The sequence below is a fragment of the Lepisosteus platostomus genome, chromosome 4 (genome assembly GCF_059453375.1).
Source record: "Lepisosteus platostomus isolate fLepPlt1 chromosome 4, fLepPlt1.hap1, whole genome shotgun sequence".
NCBI lineage: Eukaryota > Metazoa > Chordata > Actinopteri > Semionotiformes > Lepisosteidae > Lepisosteus > Lepisosteus platostomus.
This window is the reverse complement of record NC_142614.1, coordinates 16,437,760-16,457,634: the sequence shown is the minus strand read 5'-3', so window position 1 is coordinate 16,457,634 and position 19,875 is coordinate 16,437,760. Positions and strand designations below refer to the sequence as shown.

At 36.8% G+C, this 19,875-nt stretch overlaps 1 protein-coding gene across 1 annotated transcript in view; it reads left to right on the top strand.

Moving 5' to 3' along the window:
- fgf10a (fibroblast growth factor 10a) overlaps positions 1 to 19,661 on the top strand; it is a 38,388-nt gene extending 18,727 nt beyond the window's left edge. The window contains exons 2-3 of the mRNA XM_088628766.1: positions 15,606 to 15,709; positions 17,526 to 19,661. Coding sequence (XP_088484892.1) covers positions 15,606 to 15,709; positions 17,526 to 17,717 — 296 coding nt within the window. The 3' untranslated portion in view covers positions 17,718 to 19,661. The remainder of the gene's footprint in view (positions 1 to 15,605; positions 15,710 to 17,525) is intronic.
- Positions 19,662 to 19,875: the final 214 nt, after the last annotated feature.

The window sequence follows — 19,875 nt, the reverse complement described above, 5'->3', positions numbered from 1 at the left end:
AGATACATCAAAACTGTAATGAGGATGTAAAGTAAACCAAAAGTTTAAAAAATGAAAGTTTTAAGAAATTAAAATCAAAAGTAATTATATGAATGTGCATACATTTATGTGCACATACAGTATATTGTGCAAACCTGTTTTTTTTAACTAGGTTTAATGCATTGAAATTTAAGAAGATTCCAAATATCTATAAATTCAAGCCAAGGATATATCATGCCCTGAAGCAAACTGAAAAGAAATTTCTGAGCATATTTATACTTCTGGGACTGTATTCCAAATATATAACATAACATAGTTTTTCTCTCTGAATACAACTTGGAAAATTGGAAGTAGGGCAATCTGAATATTATTTAATGAACAAAATGTAGTTTTTTACCTCACTGACCTCACTGTTCTGTATGTAATGCAATCACTCCTATACAAGCCCTTTACTGTACATCAGTATTTGAGTGCTTAATTGTCCAATTAGCCATGTATCTTTTGTGAAATCTATTTTGTTTGTTCTGTTGGATGCATTTCAAAATAAAGGTACAAACATTTTAGTACATGAACGACGATTACTTTTACAAACTAAAATTGTCCAATGTTTCACAGCAGGTTCCCGAAACAGCTGAGTGGTCAGTAGTTGTTAGTCTCCTCGCTACCTCAGAGGAGGACCAAAAACAGGAACCACTCAGCTAGTTGAACAACATATTATATCAATTAAGAATGAAAACAAGGATGAACACAACTGAGCTGATTATATACTGTAGCCCTTGCCACAAACCTTCACAGAGTATGTACAGAAATAATCAAAATCAAACCAATGACCCCTTGATATCTATTAATCCAGGTCCTGCAAAAACAGTTTTAACTACAGATATATCAATTCATCAAAATGCAAACACCATTTGTATAAGTAACAATTACATAATTACTTAATGATAGTATTTAATTCTCCACATGTGACATTCTAACTGACACATTACAAAGAAGCAAAGGCACAGTGCTGTTTACCAAATGCACTGAGGGAACACATTAAAAACAATAGCTAAATCATTTTAAAAATAAAAAAATCTATGCATTTAGCAGAATACATTAACTTGGATAAAATGCACAACAACTGTTGTTTTGAAGTCTTGAAACAGCAGAACTGAGACTGAAGGTAAAGCCTATAGAACAAGTAAAAATTCCTAATTGTAAGTAATTTAAGTGTCAGTATCTAAGTATTAAATAAGTATCGGCCAAAAAAAGTTTAACTTTAATTAACTTCAAACAGTTAATTACTCAATGATATTGGTCAATTTTCCACATGTGAAACTGATTTCACTGATGGGCAACAAAAACACAGATCTACTCAGTAAATCAATGGGTGTAACTTATAAATGGCCTCAGCTGATACAATCTAACCCCTTCATTAGAAGTAAAATACATTGCATGATCTGCATTAAAACTGATCCAGTTGAGCCAGTAACCAGCTGGTTTAATTCATTACAAGATATGCAAAAATGAAATCCTGGAGATACATTGGCCAGGACCAGGACTGACAAGCCAAAAACCCATACTGTACCACACAACAGATACTGTAGGCTGCAACTGGAACACCAGCACAGGAGGCTGGCTGAGGGTGGAGCCTGGGAATCCCCTGACTCGGACAGACTGGGACCATTGTTCCTCGAAGAACCAGATGAATCTTATTATTCAACAAGTAGCAATTAGGAAGAGATGTTTTAAGTAGGATAACTCAATCAATGGTTTCTCGTGCCTAATGTTCTTGTGCCCTAAGGGAAGATTTTGACAGATTCACCACTTTCACATTTTATATCCCTTACATAACCCTTACATTGGCAGGGATGGTTATTTAGTATAGCATATGCATAACAGATCTTTGAGATTTAGATATTTTTTAAATTGTTTTCTCACAATATCCATATTTAGCAAGTATATATGGAAAAGATAGATGCTGTATAATTCAATTGGTTTTCTTAATACTTAATTTAACCACATACTGTAGATTATTGAGAACAAACCCTCATTTACAATAATGACCTGGAGATCCATTTGTACTGTGCATTGGGGCATTTACTGGGTCAGTTTGAGTGAAACACTTTGCAGAAGAGTGCAGCAGCAGCCCTGTATTCAAAATTTATACTCACAGTCATCTAGAGCCATAACTCCTTCTGGACTTCCCTTTGTTTATTATTCTCACACCCCTCCTGCCACCCCATCTATACCCTTGCAGCAGCTCCCTGGCTCATTCCTCACAAACGTGAGTGGGGTTCAGACAGGCTGCTAAGCAGCTTTGGTCTCAGCTGGGCAGGTTTCTCCAAATAACCTCAAATACATTTGTCCCTCCATCCCATTCATTAGGATGTATCTGCCGAAATTACTCTACTGCCTGTTTATTCGAATTGCAGATTAATCAGTGTCCCTCTACCAGACAGTTTTTTTTGTTTGCCTTTCAGTTTCTCTGTTTCTAACTACTGATGGTATTAAATAGGTACAATTATCAGACTGTTGATATGTCCACTTAAAAGTTTCCATGAGTAACCAGATATCAAAATGCCATCATGGCTGACTGCAGCACCTGTGTTTTAAGGCAGGGATCAGGACCTGGCTTAAGGACTAGATTAAAGCAAAGAATTAGAGCTACCTAAAAAGAAAGCTTCATGTGATTTCTATGGTAATGTACTTCATTGGAGATCAGATTATGTGTTATGTAGTGATCTCAGGCATGCATTGAGAAAAAAAAAACAAAGAATAACTGTATTACCTTTGAAAATGAGTAAACCATTGCTAATTTGCATGCAGCTATTTCAAAATCATGCCGTGTCCAACAAAGTTTGTTTCTTTATGTCGTAACAACAGTTAACACACAGCGGAATAGAATCTATTTTTTTAATTAAAAAAAAGAGGCTTAGAGACTGATGGGCTGGTTTCACCAATATTATGCCGCATGTAAGGCTGTCATCTAGTTTGTTTCTCCATTAGAAGTTTTGCTCTTTGTGTGATATTGAAATGTGAGCTTCGAGACAAAATGTTGCAAATATCACAGTAAATATGGATGATAAGATTATTATACAAAACATTTACCAGAGAAGGTTCAGCAAAAAAATATATATATATTTTCTAAATGATCAGGGAGCAATCCGTATGTTAAGATAAAGTATGAGATATTTAATCTCTGACCTTGATCTTTGTCACAGTCAAAAAGCCTCATGTCCCAAGCTGTATTGGCTGCCGGCATTATTATCTTTAGGCTTTTGTTGCTCAGATTTGAAGTGAAACCTGTGCTTTCAGAGCTTCAGAACAATTAGCAGGCTCTGCAGAAATGTGCTGTGCAGCTGTTGATATCCTATTCTTTACTTCAGCAAATTGTGCATGAAATAGGCATTGCAATCAAAACCAAAAGCAGGAATTGCAATTTATTAAAAGTAAAGGCATGAAAATCATTCATTCACTACATTGTTGTTGAGCTTCAAAACGTTATGCACTGTGTTGCCTCTTTTGCTTGGGAGCTCCCCTTGTCCTTCCTGCATTCATTGTGTGTGCATGTGTGTGTGAGAGAGAGAGAGAAAGAACAAGCTTGTGTGCTTAAGAAGCGCTCATGAAAATTTATAGCACTGGACCAGATGAGGCATGGGTATTTCTGGTGGAAATGTGACTTCAGGCCATTCCCAGACTCACTGCTGGTAAGTCTAATGAACAGAAACAAGGGACTGGTAAAACAAAGTGCAGTGAATCATCAAAGGTAATAAAAACAAGATCAGACCAAAAGCTGCATCTGGGAGAGAAAAAAATTAAGGAGCTGGCAGGAATGTGTACTAATTATAGTACTGTTAATACATTGCACGTGTTGATCAGGAGAGATGGTGTGACTTGAGGCAGGCAGTGGCTTATCCAGTAGCCCTGGATATTATCCATCGCAGATCCTACTTTCTGCCTCCCACTGTTTTATGCTTTTCTAATGCAACACGTTCCCATGTCAGACCCTTTAGTCTAGATGACCATCCACATTGTTGAGTGCTGGCTTTGACATTTACGGGGAGGCTAAGTCCATTTTCTCCTGCTGTCTTTCTCTATTTTAATATTAGCGGCAGCAATTGTAGTGGTAGCACCCTTATTTTCAGTGGATTCAGCGCGCTCTGTTCGTAGGCTGGTTCTTGATAGACAGACACACAGAAGCAGCAATACAGTGCAAAACAGTACTTGTTGGAAAATAAAAACCTAGGTCTGTTCTGAGCACCTGAGCTGCTGAAAGGCCACAAACAAAAACAGCAAACAGCCAAAATTCAAATCACAAATCCCTGTAGCAAGATCCAGTCCTTAACACCCTGTTCATTAACCTGGCGTCAGTCCTTTTCCAACACTCGTTAACTTGCTCTGCTTTCTCTTCTTCAGCTCCATCATCCTTGCAGTCTTTCAGAGCTCTTTCCCTCTTGTAAGGGTCTGCTCTCTTCCACTGATAGCTGATTCCAGAGCTTTCGGTTTGTTCTTATTCTCAGTCTTTCATGCAGCACATCGATGATGGTCTGCAGCCTTTTTCCAGGTAGCAGTAACATTTGTTATATTTTTAATGCCTCTGAGTATGTATAGTCATTGACACATATAGTATACAGTACTAAGGGTAATGTACAGCGTAAGTATGTAAACATTTGGATTTCTGTGTATTGGAGGAAAGAGCAGTAGGAACAACTTTGACAAAACGCTTTAGTTTCTTTGTATTTATTTCAATTAATGCTACAGTTCTAGACCATAACTTTTGCACAAAAACAATCTCCCATATTGCTGTACAAGGTACTTTCTCAGTTACATCAAAGGACATTCAGTTAATAGACATTGTATGTTTAAGCGATAATACTTAGCCCATCAGGCATTACCACTGATTACCCAGTGGTTTTACGGCATTAGAGGAGCTTATGTGCCACAAGGCAGTAATCCTTCAAAAACTCCCTTGTGCAGGACTATTATTATGATTAGAAGATTAAATGTAGTCTTTTAAGTTATAGTTTTTATTTTTAACCTTGTTTATTTTTTAAAAATCTTTTATCATGTGTCAGTGTTTTTCCGTTAGACAATCAAAGTCATAATGCCAGGATGGCTTCAGTTCTGCTGTGGATTTCAGAGACTTGGTAACTGTGAAACCTAACAAAAAAGGTGATACAACAGGTTCACATGGAGGATACGCAAAATATACAGCAGCACAGAGAGCAAACTAACGAGAATGCATAGCTGTGGGTTGAATATGACTTAATAACAATGTTTGGTAAATTAATATATTAAGTGCCACATGCTTTGAGTTGTAATGTAAAAGTAAGCCAGTGAGTTATTCTTGATACATGTTGCTTCAGAGGTAATTTGTATTTTATATACAGTAGCTGCCAGCTTTAAAATCTCATAAGTTGTTTGGTGATATTTGAATGGTATCGAATTCAATTGCAAACATGTGCCTTCAACCCTGTTTTGCTTTTTGAAAATGCAATGTTATCATTCATATCGTCTTCTGTTCCAGTGTGAGTTTCTATTGTTTGTCACAGAGTTGCACTGATAGAATGCTGTTCTTATCTGATAGCATTAAAGTGATTTTTGTAAAGTTTACACAGCTTACTGCAATACTCCTGACCCAGGTGCCTGATGGTTTTTCTTCCAACTCTCATTTTCTCAATCAAACCCTTCCCTGAACAACCAACTCGATCATTAGAAAAAAAAATTGTTTCCTCATCTACTGAAGTGGGATTTATTATATATGATTTTTTTCCTTGCTGGAGATCCCTAGCTGCTTCAAAGCTGACAACAATTAAAAAGCTCCAATTCACTAATTATTAGTTGAATTAAGGGTTCAATTAAGTCACTGAGAGTTCAGCCTCAATGAAAACCAGAAATTACAGGGGTCAAGTGGGTGAAGGTCTGGGAAAAAGCAGTATAACTCTTTCCCCTGGGCTTTACTACAACCTTAAAATAAACGTATATAAAGAGAGGGTTTTACAAAGACAATAACACAGCATTTGAAAAAAGCGAGAAAAAAGAGATCAAACAAGTGTAGAAAAAAAATGGCATTATGTCCAGTGTCAATTTTAAGCTTTCTTGAAAAATAAATATGCATTCTATATTTCTATTCTATAGATCAGACTGTCCAGAGAATAATGTAAATTTAGAGGCAATTTGCAGGTCAAACAATTTAGACACACGATCTAATACTGGGTACTATCCTTAGGCTTTAATGGAAAAGTGAAATAGTGGAATGTCACTTTCTCTGGTATATAATGGAAAAAAGTGGTATAGCTCTTTCTCTGAGATTTAACACCTAAAGGGTAGCCCAGGTAAGAGATACTGATGCCTGGCCTTGGATATGGCTGTCAGGTGTTCGGGTTTTCAAACACCAGGAAAAGGTAAGGTTCAGGCCGAGAGCTCATTTAAACCCTTTTAATGTAACACACTGAATCATGTTCACACCATTCTTCACATTGCATAATCTCATCACCTGAGGAGCACCCATTAGTTAATTAATAAGCAGCAGCTTCCAATGAAGCATCTTTACAGTTTCTCATTACCTCAAGAAGAGCAGTCGCTTCTTGCTGTGCATTTGAATTGTTCTCCTCGTCCAGAACACTTCTGCCCAGCCTTTGCTGTGATGAAAATTCAACAGGAAAGCAAGAAAGCCTGGAAGAGTGAAGCCAAAGGCCAGTGGAGAATTGTTGCATTTGTTGCATTTTTTGTCTAATATAATTAGTTTCTTATTGTTTTCTTCTAGAAACTTACAGAACAGGGCTCAATTTCCATTACATGTTTTTTTCTGACCCAGAGGACTGTGATGTTTTTAGTCTTTATCTCAAAATTCAGGATATATTTGTAAAATGAAGAGCAGAAATCGCAAATTAATGTTTTCTGCCTTGATTGTGTAGTGCCAAAAAATTCCTTCCACTGTAAAGTTTCTAATTTAAGGTTATGTACAATAGTGCAGAATATGTGTCCCTTTCTATGGGCCAAAAATCAAAATCCTAGAGCATAAGTAGGAGATATGATGGTAGAAAATTAAAACTTAAGAAAATCTGATCTGGAGACAACTGTGTAACCATTAAACTTTGCAAATCAGTGGCCTTATCAATAGGAAACAGTTGATATCAGTAAATCTTATCTCTCAATGATATAGACCAGAAAAAACATTGGTGCTGCTTTTGAAGTTCTATTGAAAGGGTCAAAGCTGTTATCTTTGTGTAAGTATACAGAAACAACTGCATTTTGGACTGAAAAGCTACTTGCATTCTTCTTTTTTGTTTAAATGGACATCATTGAATGAGTGTGTCACAGCCAAAGTGTATTTATCCATACAAAAGTATTATGTACATAATATACATTACTATGGAAATAATTTATTTTAGAATAAGCAGTTTACCAAGATGCCTAAAAAAGAGGTTTTGAAATACTGAACAATGGTCATTCCTCCCCAACTACTGTAACTACCAAGGCTCTTTTGAACGCTTAGCCCATGGATGCTTTAATATTTATATTTTTTCCATTTTTGAGGGTTATGCTATTCAGTTATCCTTTTCTATGTTAAAATAATAGGCATTAATTAATTGAAGCAAAGCTCCACCCATCCGCTGTGAGTAGCAGTAAAGCCCCTGTTGTAAATTGGAAACTAAAGCCTCCTTCCTGTTTGTCTTTCTTAGTCTGTCCTCCTCCCAGCTCATCAGCCCTGCAGTGGTTCCCCACTATGTTGGGGGGCTGGGACTGTCTAGCAACTATCTAGCAGAGGGCTGGCTCATGGGCACTAAATCAGACTTCTGGCTCAGGTTGTTATCATAGTACTTAACATCTGAGAACAGCTAAAGAATCAGGTCTTTTTATTTTGATTGTAATCAATGCTGTTCTCCACAGAAAACACACTGTCCTAATAAAACCATATCCAGACTTAAACATTGACCATATGCTAACTTATTTTTGTTATTTTTAGTGGGCTCCTTTTGAAATGTTACTATTTGATTTTTGGATTTTGGTGTTTACATGAAGATCAGGTTGGGGAAGGGGTGTCAGGAAAAATGTTACACAAAACATGGTTGACATTTAATCAAAGATTAGAAACAACCAGAAAGGGATGGCAGTGAGTGGACACTTCTATCAGGTATTTCCTTTGTTGCATGGCATTTAAAACAATGCCAGACTTCATAATATATTGTAACGCATATGGCCGACATTACAGGTTGTGCAAGCCGGCTTGACGTGACATCACCGCCCTTCCCTGTGGATAGCAGGGACCTCAGCCGTTGGGCTGAGGGGAGATTTCCCTTTAGCTCAAGTGGCTGGGTCCCTGTTGAGTGATGCTGGAGGCCCGGGTTTGAATCCCTAGCGATGGGGAGTCAACCTGAGGTGGCAGTGGCGAGGGCGCGTACCCACTTGAACCTGAGAGCACTACAATATCATAATCTTGGAAATGGTTAATCAAAATTATTTTTTTTGTGTGACACTGTGGATGTTAAGCTGCACCACATCAATTTAAGCTAAAGATAAATCATTTTATTTAAACTAACATATGTTGCAATATTTTTTGCTTTATTTTTGCTTTTCAAGTTAGGATATTTTATGACAGGATAAATCTTACTCTTGCTTGTCCAGTTATCCTCTTGAAAGCCATTATAGGTTAATATATCGAAGGCCTATATATCCTAAGTGATTTATACTTTAAAACAAGGGGTTATACAGTACATTTAACTTATCCCAAACTGTAAAAAAAAGGTTTTTAAGCATTAAAAGGCTTCTGTATGGGTGCTTTTAAAATACTCAAGGATTTACTAGAAAGCCCTTTTAGTCTCAAAAAGGTCTGTTGTTATTTGCCTGTAATACAGCAAATGCCACTTCTTTTTTTGAGAGCTTGAATCATCCCTTATTTTTGAGATTGAGATTTTTGACATGTCAGTAAAACTGTAAGGTTTTCCAGAAAGGCTGAAAAAGAATTTTTGTAGTAGCATTTCAAGAACAGAATCTAAGAAGCTAATTTAAGTAAGAAAAACATACTTGGACTCCCAAATATCAAAAATCATTCCTAAATGATGTAAGAACAGAGGCAGTGAGGCCTGTTGATGTCTTCTACAGAGGTTTCAGAGTCAACAGCCAAGTGAATACAAAATAATTTGATTCTTTTTTTAATTCCTGTGCTCATTTTGGGAACATATAGTGCCAGAAATTGGAGCCCCTTCTTCTCAAATAAGCAATTCTGAATCAGATCTTATGATCTGAGGGAAAAAAAGTTAAATGTGTACTGTACACGCATGATGGAAAACATGACTACCAAAGAAAAAGGGAGGTTAGCGCTGTGTTTCTGTCCAGCAGAAAAAAAAGGTACAGAAACTTAAAACCAACCAGACTTTGATGAAATTTTAAAAAAGGAAATTCTTTTAACTACTATAAGAAAATCCAAGTCTCTGAAGTCCGTTATTAATTCCCCAGCCGTATTACACCTTGTTACAGCACGATTACTCAGCAGAAACAAAACGCCTCCTTAGTGAAACATGTGGCTCTTAATTTTTGCCAGGCCTGAGAACAAAAGCTTCAAATGTGCTCCAGCAACGTACTGTACATGTATACCTGTAAATGAAACTATGTATTTCAGAAATCAGAAAAGCCTGCCGAATAGTTCAGTATAGGTAGCAGGGTTTGGGAAAAAAGACTACTATTTTCCATAGTTCAACACAATAGATCTGGAAAATATTTCTTGATATTTTGAGGTGCAAAGGTGTATGAAACATTGTTCTTAATTCACTGAATTTTCTTCAGGTAATTTTGTTTGAGTCTCTGCTAGTCTTCAATGATCAGTGCCTTTATGAGAAAAGTCTGTTTAGAGGAAGCAGTTGAATCCTGCAGAACATCCACTAACTTTTGGACATGCAATATCAAGCCTTAGAAAATTGCAAAACTCTGGGAACTTACCAGTCTGTTTTGGGCAGTGTTGTGGGTCCTAACGTAGTTTATCTTGTCATTACACTTCTGATCATTCAAAATCCATAGTGTTGAAAACAACACATTGCTTTTCTCGAAACAAAGAAAATCAGATCTCTGCATAGATTAATCATGGTGCAGGAAAAAGGCAAAAAACGTTTTTGTGTCCCTTATGGCTTCTTTCTTTGTTAGGCAACCAGTATCTCCTAGATTTAGTCATGGATTAAGTCAAAACTTTAATCCTCCTGTGAACAGCAATTTTCAAACATCTCGATTGATGGCAACTTTTTGTTGGCCAGAGGGCATCGAGCAAACAAACAGCTGTCACCAAGCAGGGGGGTTTGAAACTTGGGATTGGAGGCCAATCTACTCTTTTGATGCCCACAAGACTGGGAAGCACTCCTCCACATCCTTCATGCTTGTTATGCTTTTTTCCAACAAGATGCAGGCTGTTGTATTCTTCAGTCTTCTAAGTAGCATATCCTGGAAATACTGTTTAGACACATTTAGGATTAGATATATCCTATGGACATGTAATAATGTTATGTTTAAAATTATTTTCAATAATTATGTACCGGAGAAATAGTGCATAGAGTCTTTTCTTTTCATTATTATTGAATATGCAGTAATGTTATTAGCTGTCCTATGTTGGGGTCACTCATACAAAATCATTTTAGGATTCCTGCAATGCATTATACAAATCTGCCAGGTTTTCTCTCAAAGTTCTTGTTGTTTTGTGAATCCCATTAGAATGTGTACGTATTTTTTATGCATGTAAGCAAGCAGCACAGATGTATCATATTGCGTCATTGTAAAAGATTGTCACAACATGGTCTTTAAAGAAAATCAATGCGAGTGTAAGAATTTCTTTTAACAGACATCACTCACTTGTTGGTGCTGAAGAGTTAATTAAAAGTGACCTTGAATGCTACATAATGAGTATAGCTCCTGAAGAGAACAGAGTGGAGCTTCTACTGAACATTTAAACCAAAAAGCCTTCCAGCAAGAGGCCAGCAGAGACCAGATCAAAGGTGCCAGTCACTGTCATTAAAAAACCAATGCCAGGTCAACAGAAATGACAGTTTTTAATAGGTAATCTGTTCATTTTATGACTATTGAGTCTGTAAAGTAATTGAAAAGGCATGTCAATCAAAAGACCATACCTTTTAACCAGAAGACCGTCTCATGTCAGTTCCCAGGCCAATTACATACTATGGAGGAGAAGCAAGCACTTTTTGACAGGATGATTTGAAACCAGACAGGCCTATTGACACTAAGTATAAATATGCTTCAAAATAAGGACTGATGATGGTGAGTGGAATGGACAATACTTACTGATCATGTGTGACAAATAAGGAGAGCACCTCACAAAATAATATGTATCTATAAACTCTCATTAACAATAATAAAAACTCTTTTAAACTACCTACTTAAAACTCATTAAATAAGAACTCTCATTCTCTCGGGTTTTCATGATATGGAACAGGAAAAACTAAACAAAGGCAAAGTCAAACATACTGTACTTGGTATTGCTGACTGGAAAAAAAATAAATGTATCACTTAAGAGTTCAGGATAGATATTGCTTGTTTACCATTTTAAGCATCTTAGAGAATCAGGGAAATGATTAACCTGCTACTGTCTCGTGCTTGTAAAAGTCAGGTTTAGCCACGATGCAGGTTGTGTGCATCAACAGATTTGTCACCTTAGTCTCTAATTCTCAAAACATATGCTAATGTGGGCTTTGTCATCCTGCCAAGAAAATAACCTTAATTTTCAACCCATGGAAAGGCCACCAACAGAGCTGTTTTGCAGTGTCAATTTGGATTGAGGAGTGCAGACTGTTTCAAGATTAACTCTACAAAGACCACCAGCACACATTTCATTAAATAACTCATCCAAGAGACCTAATCACGTTCAGGCTGGGGATTCAGTGTTAAATAATGCCAGTCAATAGATATGATGGGTTTTCTGTTGCTGCATCAACATTTTACGAGACCCTGGAGTCATAAATTCTTCTTGAGCTGAATTATCAATATGAATTTTAATAACAGTGAAGTCTAAGGGTGATATTTTTTATTTGGCTGAGGCTTTTGTCCAAAGATACTGGTACAGTATTTGCAATAATTTACAGTCTACAGATGGATATTTTACTGGAGAAGTTCATATGAAGTACCTTGCTCAAGGGTACAACAGCGAAGTCTCATCTGGGATTTGAACCTGCATCATTCTAATAATGAGTTTGGAAGTTTAAAAAAATTCCAAAATATCCATCATTTTCTTTCATTTTGCTTTATATCCAAGAACAGATTTTCTGGTATGAATAAGTTATTCTTGAGGAGCACTCTCAAAGGATCTGAGCATGGGACTCTACGTTAGGTTATATTTAAGTTGTATTTACAGTACATTAAGGTATCTACTGTAGATAAGTGCATAAGGTTTATAATGTCTTATAGGCACATCTTGGTGCTTTACCACCAAATAACACAAGTAAAACATGAACAAGATGTTTGCTGTTGAATATATGTCTCTTGCTTCCTTTAAGACAATCAGCAGTTTGAGGTTGATGGAAATGTGACCATGCTGCTATTACAAGAAAGAGATGGCTCTACAGCTCATGCATTCACACATATTTTTAACATCTACAGTGAAAATGAGTCAAGTGGGCCTGAGGAATTCATTTTGTTTTCTTTCTTTGAAAGGAAGAACTCTTATGGTGCTTTAAATGGGCTTAGCAGAGTTAAAAGTCAGCCGTGCAGACCAAAATTAAAGCGTTAAATGTCATGCCAACAGAAATATCCCCTTTTGTGTGTATTGTAAAATAAAACTAACAGACATTACTCAACAGATCCTCTTCTCAGATGTGTGGCCCCAGCCCATGAAGTGTCAGAATCATGTTTGTTCGACTTCACAGTTAGATGGAAGTTTGTTGCAATTTAAGCCTTTTGTTACAATTAATGCCTTTCAACTCCCGGAGCAGACGGGGAAACGGTACTGAAGTAGTGAATATGAGAGAGAGAGAGAAAGAACTGCTGTTGGTTTAAATACCACATCAAAGCTTTCAAAAGCAAATTTGTGGAACAGGTGCTTTTAGCGACCCTGCACCGTATCTTATTTTCAAATCACAGGCTTCAGCAACAACAGCTCGTCTCTGATATTTTCTAGAGAAAGAGTTCTGTTCTCACATTCATCCCAATCAGGTGGTCCTCTGTGTGCTTTTCATGCAATCCTTTTGTTGTCCCAAGTCCTGGCATCTTTGATCATTAAGGACTCTGTAATCTCCCACCATCTTTCAGTCATCTCGTTTCAACTCTCCTGCTTTTATTTATTCCTGTTCTTGAACCCCAGGCATGGGAGGGGGGGAGTTATTGACTTACATCTCCAGTGATACAAGGAACTTGATATCTTAGGAAGGAACCCTCAGTTCCTGGAAAAAAGCTGGTGCTAATCCTCTGTCATGTTGTACTTAAGCATATTACTTTATTGTACAGTATGTGTCACTGCTTTACAAGTGTTCCAAATAAGAACAAAAAAGCTAAGCTAGAATTTTGGCTCTCAAACTGCCCATGAAATTTCATTGACGAGGAAAATTGCTTTGTCAATGCCCCATATTTAAACTTAACATTTCCACTTTAAAGTCTTAGGTTCATAGTTTGTTTAACTGTGTGTTATATGCATGCATATGTACTCTTTCTGTATATACACACATATGCTTATTGTCTCCCATAGATTGTTTGGCCCACAGGACTGTAGATGAAATTGCTCTATTTACAAGATGTGTGGCAAGGTGAAAGGTGCAACAGCTAACAGATCTCAGTTTCCCAAATGGATTAGTGAAACTCCAGTGATTTTGAAGTCAGTCTTAATTAGAGAATAGGACCTAGAGGCTTTGACCCTACCAGAAGCCTAAGTTGAAGGCCAAGAGTTTGTGTGCAGAGTAATGTAACCCACATGTTCTTGCAGGAAGCAGCTGCCACTCTCTCCCAGCTCCCCCTACTACACCCCTCCACCCCTGATGCCAAACACACACTCACACTTTATTTAGCCCAGTAAAACACGTTGCTGTGAATATTATCCAGGAAAAGCCTGGAGCCTTTAGCCCTGAAGATGAAGACGATCAGTCAAGGAAACTGTGACCATGTTAAAGGCAGACACCTTTAGTAATGAAATCTCTGATCAAAGAATTGTGCCAGATCCGCTCAGCCCCCATCCCCCAGCACACACTCTTTCTTAAGGACTATAAAATTACACTGGGCAGCAGGATGTGGCAACTGTACAGCCCAGGCGTGAGAAAGCAGAGACCAAATGCGTCAGTGAAGGAGTGAATAAACACTATGGCATTCAATAAACCCAGAGGGCAGTCACGGGCCACCATGTTGTTTGTAAGCCAATATCTTTAATGGCCGCAGATAAACAAGCACATTGAGTGAGAATACAAGCACACCACTTCCTTCTCTTCTGTTTGGCCTACTTAATCTCCTAATTCCCTAACACCAACCCTTGATATTGGGTTATTGTAATTAAGTGAAAGCAGTGAGCTGCTGCTTGAAGCCATAATTGGTTCAAGATACATTCAGATAATAAGGAGGGCAAATATCACTGCCAGTTCCTCTGCTGTGCCAAAAACCAAACAATCCTTTCAAACCAAAAGATCGCCAGTAGCTTTCACACAGGCTTGCAGCAGCTGAGAAAGAGATTGTCTCACAGTGGTGGTTTTCCCACATTACGAACAGCAAGCTGACAGTTCTGCCACACTCACCACAGGAAAGGGGGGCTGCGTATGGATTTTTTCTGATTCAAAGAGGAGCAAATGGCCTGGCACACCTTAATACTGCTGACAGTCAAGGGGGATTAAAGTATTGGTATTCAGCAGAGCTGAACCTGTCAACAAATGAGATGCCGTTTGGACTGAATCAACAATACATTGCGTTCCACGTTGTGCTTATCGAAAAATCCCTAGAGAACAAGGAAGTCTACATTAAGTGATCACAGCCACTGTTACAGAGTTTGTGTCATTTCCCATGGTTCACTTACAATGACTTTCACCAAATGCTGTCTTTTTGAAGATCTAAGAATTCACTGCCCAAGGCGTACAGGGATCGCCTTGTCAGAAATCACAAAGAGCTCAGAGCTCTTGGTTTAAATATCAAACAGTACGACTTGTCATCATCTGATCACTTGCATACTGCTGAATATTGCTTATTTTTCAGTATGTCATAGTATAATGCAATTGTAGCACATAAGGCCTTTGATTAAATAATTAAAGCTTTGGACAAAGGGAAAATATGACATCCCGAAGAAAGGAAATCTTAGACACGTGAAAGAAAAAGGAAAAAAATCAGATATCACATTACCTTGCGTTCTGTCACAGAGATAGTCTATAATCTAGTGTTCTTAGGTTTTACAAGACGGCATGAAACAAGAAACCACTGTCTTTCTCTATAACAATCTGTTGGACAGAGTTTCACCACAGTTATTTTTCTATGAGTGCATGAAGTAAGAAAGAACAAACACATTTACTTAAAAGATACCCACCTAAATTCTAGATGTTTTCCTGAAAAAAATCTCCTTAGAGCATTTTTACTTCCAAGAGCCCTATTATGAAGGGTAAATATTTGTATCCCCTCCTAAAAAGGTAATTACTTCAAAACATAACAGTAGTAACTAATCGGATATTTGCTTCTTTTGTTTTCAGATATACTGGAGATAAAATCTGTGGAGGTTGGAATCGTTGCAATCAGGGGATTGCACAGCAACTATTACTTAGCAATAAACAAGAAAGGAAAAGTGTATGGAGCTGTAAGTATGCAATGCAATGTGTGTCATTGTGCATCAATGTAACACTCTACATGTCCTGTAATATGTCTAATGCAATTCGCAACACACTCCTTATTCTTTAGCATATTCTTTATAAAGTTAAAAGTCTTTTGATCTGGATCACTATTTTCCCTTTTAAACTATTATTATTAATAATATTACTATTACTATATAATTAGCTTGCCAGCATATTGCTTATTCTTGTTCTGTTAATGTTCTTTGATTGAAGCCAGCTCTGGTTCCAATCTGTAGATCACTGATCTGAAACTGTAGGCTCATTTCAGGTTGGCGAATGAGCCCCTTTTCAATTTTTTTCCTGCCCTTATAAAACAACTCTGTGAGGTTATATCGAACAGTTCCACCCCATTGCACTTGAATAATCCACCATCTCAAAACGAGCTTCAAACGACAGGCCGCTGTCTTCAGCTAGTGTGCCCTAAAAAGAATGCCTTCGGTAGGCAAAGAAGAAAAGAACCATTCCCATATCCAGCTCATGTTGGTTCTCCTCTCTTTCAGCATTAGGGAATACTATACATATTGCTGTCTTGTTTTAAAAGCTCTTGGGAAAAGTATTGGCGCTTTTCGCTCAAATAGTCTCAAAAACATCTGTCAGATATTTTTTTGTTTGGAAGTTCTTTTGAAAAAAGCTTTAGACGTAAAACATTCTGATGTTTTTTTTCCTTCTCTCTACCCCATCGCACTTTTTTTCGAACTGAAAAAATAAAATCAAAACAGGACGTCTTTAAATATGTCTTTGATCTTACTTTTGTAAGATTCATATAGATTTTCATTTAAGAAGTAGCTACTGCAAATTAATAGAGAAAAATTGTTGTAGCACAAAATTGGGACTGTAATGATATTAATTTCTATGACCTTATAGACTAAATCAATATTAAAGTTCAATATTAATAAACTCAAAGTATTTCTCCTGTTAAACTCCACCTAATTTTATTAAACTATTCTAACACCCATCATATACACTGGCATGGTCTATATGATGATGCTATACTGTTAAGTGGTAGTACATTTTTATGTAATCTACATCTTACACAGTGACTGACATAATTTTAAAACATCCTGTTACTGAGTATGCTACTGGAGCTGTTTTTGAACTTTTTGAGTTGGACTGTTTATTGCTAAAAAAGTTAAATTGACTGGTCTTACTATAGCTATATATATATTATAGCTACTATCTTGCTATTTTACCATCTAACAGTAAAGTATGTACAGTACTACTTAAGCCTTTGCAATTAATTTTAATTAGTAATGAGCAAATGTTAATACTCACTGTTGAAATAATATGCAATGGAGCTAATGACCAAGAACTTAAGGTCTTAAAGGCAAATAAATACTGGACGAACACAGTATGTTCTTTGTTATCATGTCGAGGTAATAATACAGTAAATGTTTCACTTGGATTTTACCAAAGGCTACTTGTTAAGCGAGGTGTGGTTCTTCAGCATAGGCCTGTCTTCCATGTCAAAGTCTTTGAATAATGTGTCATATCATCACAGCATTCATAGGCACACAGAACTAGTGAAGTATGGAAACAGCTTGTGACTTCAGCAAGTAATACAGTATATTTTCACGCTGTCATACCGGAGACTGACAACTGAACAGTTGTGTCCTTGAGCCACTGCCCATGTTTTCTTACTGTACCTGTAAATGTAGTAATTGCATGGAATTGCAAGGAGTTATTATCAGCTTCACCTTTCCGTTGTTTATTCGAGCATCTTTGTTAAAAGAAAGATGACAACAACATTTTTCACGTCTGATTTCTCCACTGTCTGTCTTTTAGAGTGAATTTGGCGTTGACTGCAAACTGAAGGAGCGAATCGAGGAGAACGGTTACAACACATATGCTTCTTCAGAGTGGAAGCACAAGAAGAAGCAAATGTTTGTGGGGCTTAGTGCGAACGGCACACCGCTGCGAGGAAAGAAAACACGAAGGAAAAACACTGCAACACACTTTCTCCCCATCGTGGTGTAGCAGCTGGGAGATGGAAAAAGGGTATCACTGCACTGAAGAAAAGATGGACCTGAAAAGTTTGCAAATGGACAGCAAAAAAGGCACTATTTGAAGACAAGAAATAGCCTAACCTGACTGCTTTGACGGCAGAAATTGCTTGTTGTGCTATATATTAATATATATATATATTAAGTTAACAAGACTGCGTAACCCTTATATCATTGCATTTGGCACAGGAGGAAACACTGAACATTTTCTGTGCCAAATATTTTATTCTGCATCTGGACCAAAGGAAAATGAAAGAAAGATGGAACCTGAACAGATTGTGAACATAATCCATTCCACCTAACAACTTTGAAGGACAGGCCGCTGCTTAATTGTGGAATTTTTTTGTGTGTGATCTTTGGGGGCAGTTATTTATGGAATACTAACTCATATCAAAAGACTTTAAATGCATGCTCAAGCTTAATGATCCAACGAACACCCAGACACGCAAGCTTTTTCTGGAAGCGCTTGGGTCAGACAAAAGAGCAGCAAGCTTGAGAAGTGGCTGGATGAAAGAAGGGATAGGATTTAGTGAAACAAACAAAAATGTTTGAAACTACTCTAACAAAATGAATGCTCCACTAAGATTACATTTTTTCTATTCCTTTCTTTCGTAAATTATTTATTTTATGTGATATTTTAAAAAAAAACTTAAGTCTTCAACTGGAGATGCTTTCCTGCAGCAGGAGAAAATGACCACTTCATCTATTACTTCCCCCAGACTCAGAGAATTGGAAAGTTTGCATATTAAACCCAAGGCATGATGTTTAAGTAATAATATCATGATGTTAAAAGAGCAAACAATCAAAGAAACCAAAGATTTTGTGCATTATGGGCTTATTTTATCAGATACAAAGCACAAGAGTCATTAGAACTAATTCTTTGACAGAAAATTATGAAGAACAGGCACTTGCTTTCAAGTGAAGCTAAGCATCTCAAGTTTCGCAGTCACAGAGTTAAGTTTTTTTCTTTCTTTGCTTTTCATCTGCATATAGGCAGATGGGGAATCCTAGAGCATTAAGATACAAACTTATTTTGTTAGAGTCCATCAGAGAGTTCAATGAAAGAACAAAAAACGGATACATACTCACTTTGTATTCCATCAAGCTACCACAGCGAAGGCCTAGTTTTCAAAACTTGGTAAATCATTATGAAGATATTTCCTTCAAAATCTTAAAATGAAAAAAGCATACTACACACTAACACTGCAACTCACAGAGTACAGCCTATAAGGAAATACACATTTATGTTCTGAAACATTAGAGAAATGAACTGGTATACTTTAAAACTAGGTACCAAGTTTGAAAACTCAGGACTTTCTTCTTTTCTGAGTGTCACGTAGTAGATTTAATATTATTTTGATATTATTATATAAAATGATAACTCTATGAGATTATATTGATCCTGCCATCTTTCTTCAGAATTGTTGTTTTGAAAGTCTGTTTTATTTTTATTGTTTGGAGACTGTATTTTTTGGTACAGAACTGAGTTCTTTTGGAGAGTCAGATATATTTAAGTTGAACTTCTTGGATTGCTGGTTTTGGTTGATTTCTTATAAGTTATTGTTATGTTTTGCCAGCTCTTCCCTCTGTTGTTCTGTCAGCTCATATAGGACCTATACAATATTGCTACCCAATGGTAACTAGGATGTTGAATTCTTTCTACTTTGATTCTTAAATAAAGGTCAATGTTCCCCTTCGTTGCATACACACTTAATTTAGAGATAGGTTGATTAGTTACTGTATACAACATAAACATCTGAACTGCATTTTAAAGATCCTCCTACCCTCCCTATTACTAGAATATACTTGTGTTTAAAAAATTTTCTTTCATGTTGGGGAGGGGAGCCTGTCTGTATACTACATTATGTAATGTACCCCTGTGTTTAATTAAAACCAGACAAGTCATCTGTTTCATTTATTATTGTTTCTGGGTTTTGTTTCTTATTTAACTTAAACATTTAGATTTCTCAATTCCACAGTGAGAATTCTTCCTGAGTAAATTTGTACTTGAGCTGCACCATTTTTATCTAAAAAAAGGGAAAAAAAAGAAGATTTTCATCAAGAACAATGCACATGTATCTTCATGTTGGTACAGTATGCAATATCATGATATAATTAAGAACATTGCATTT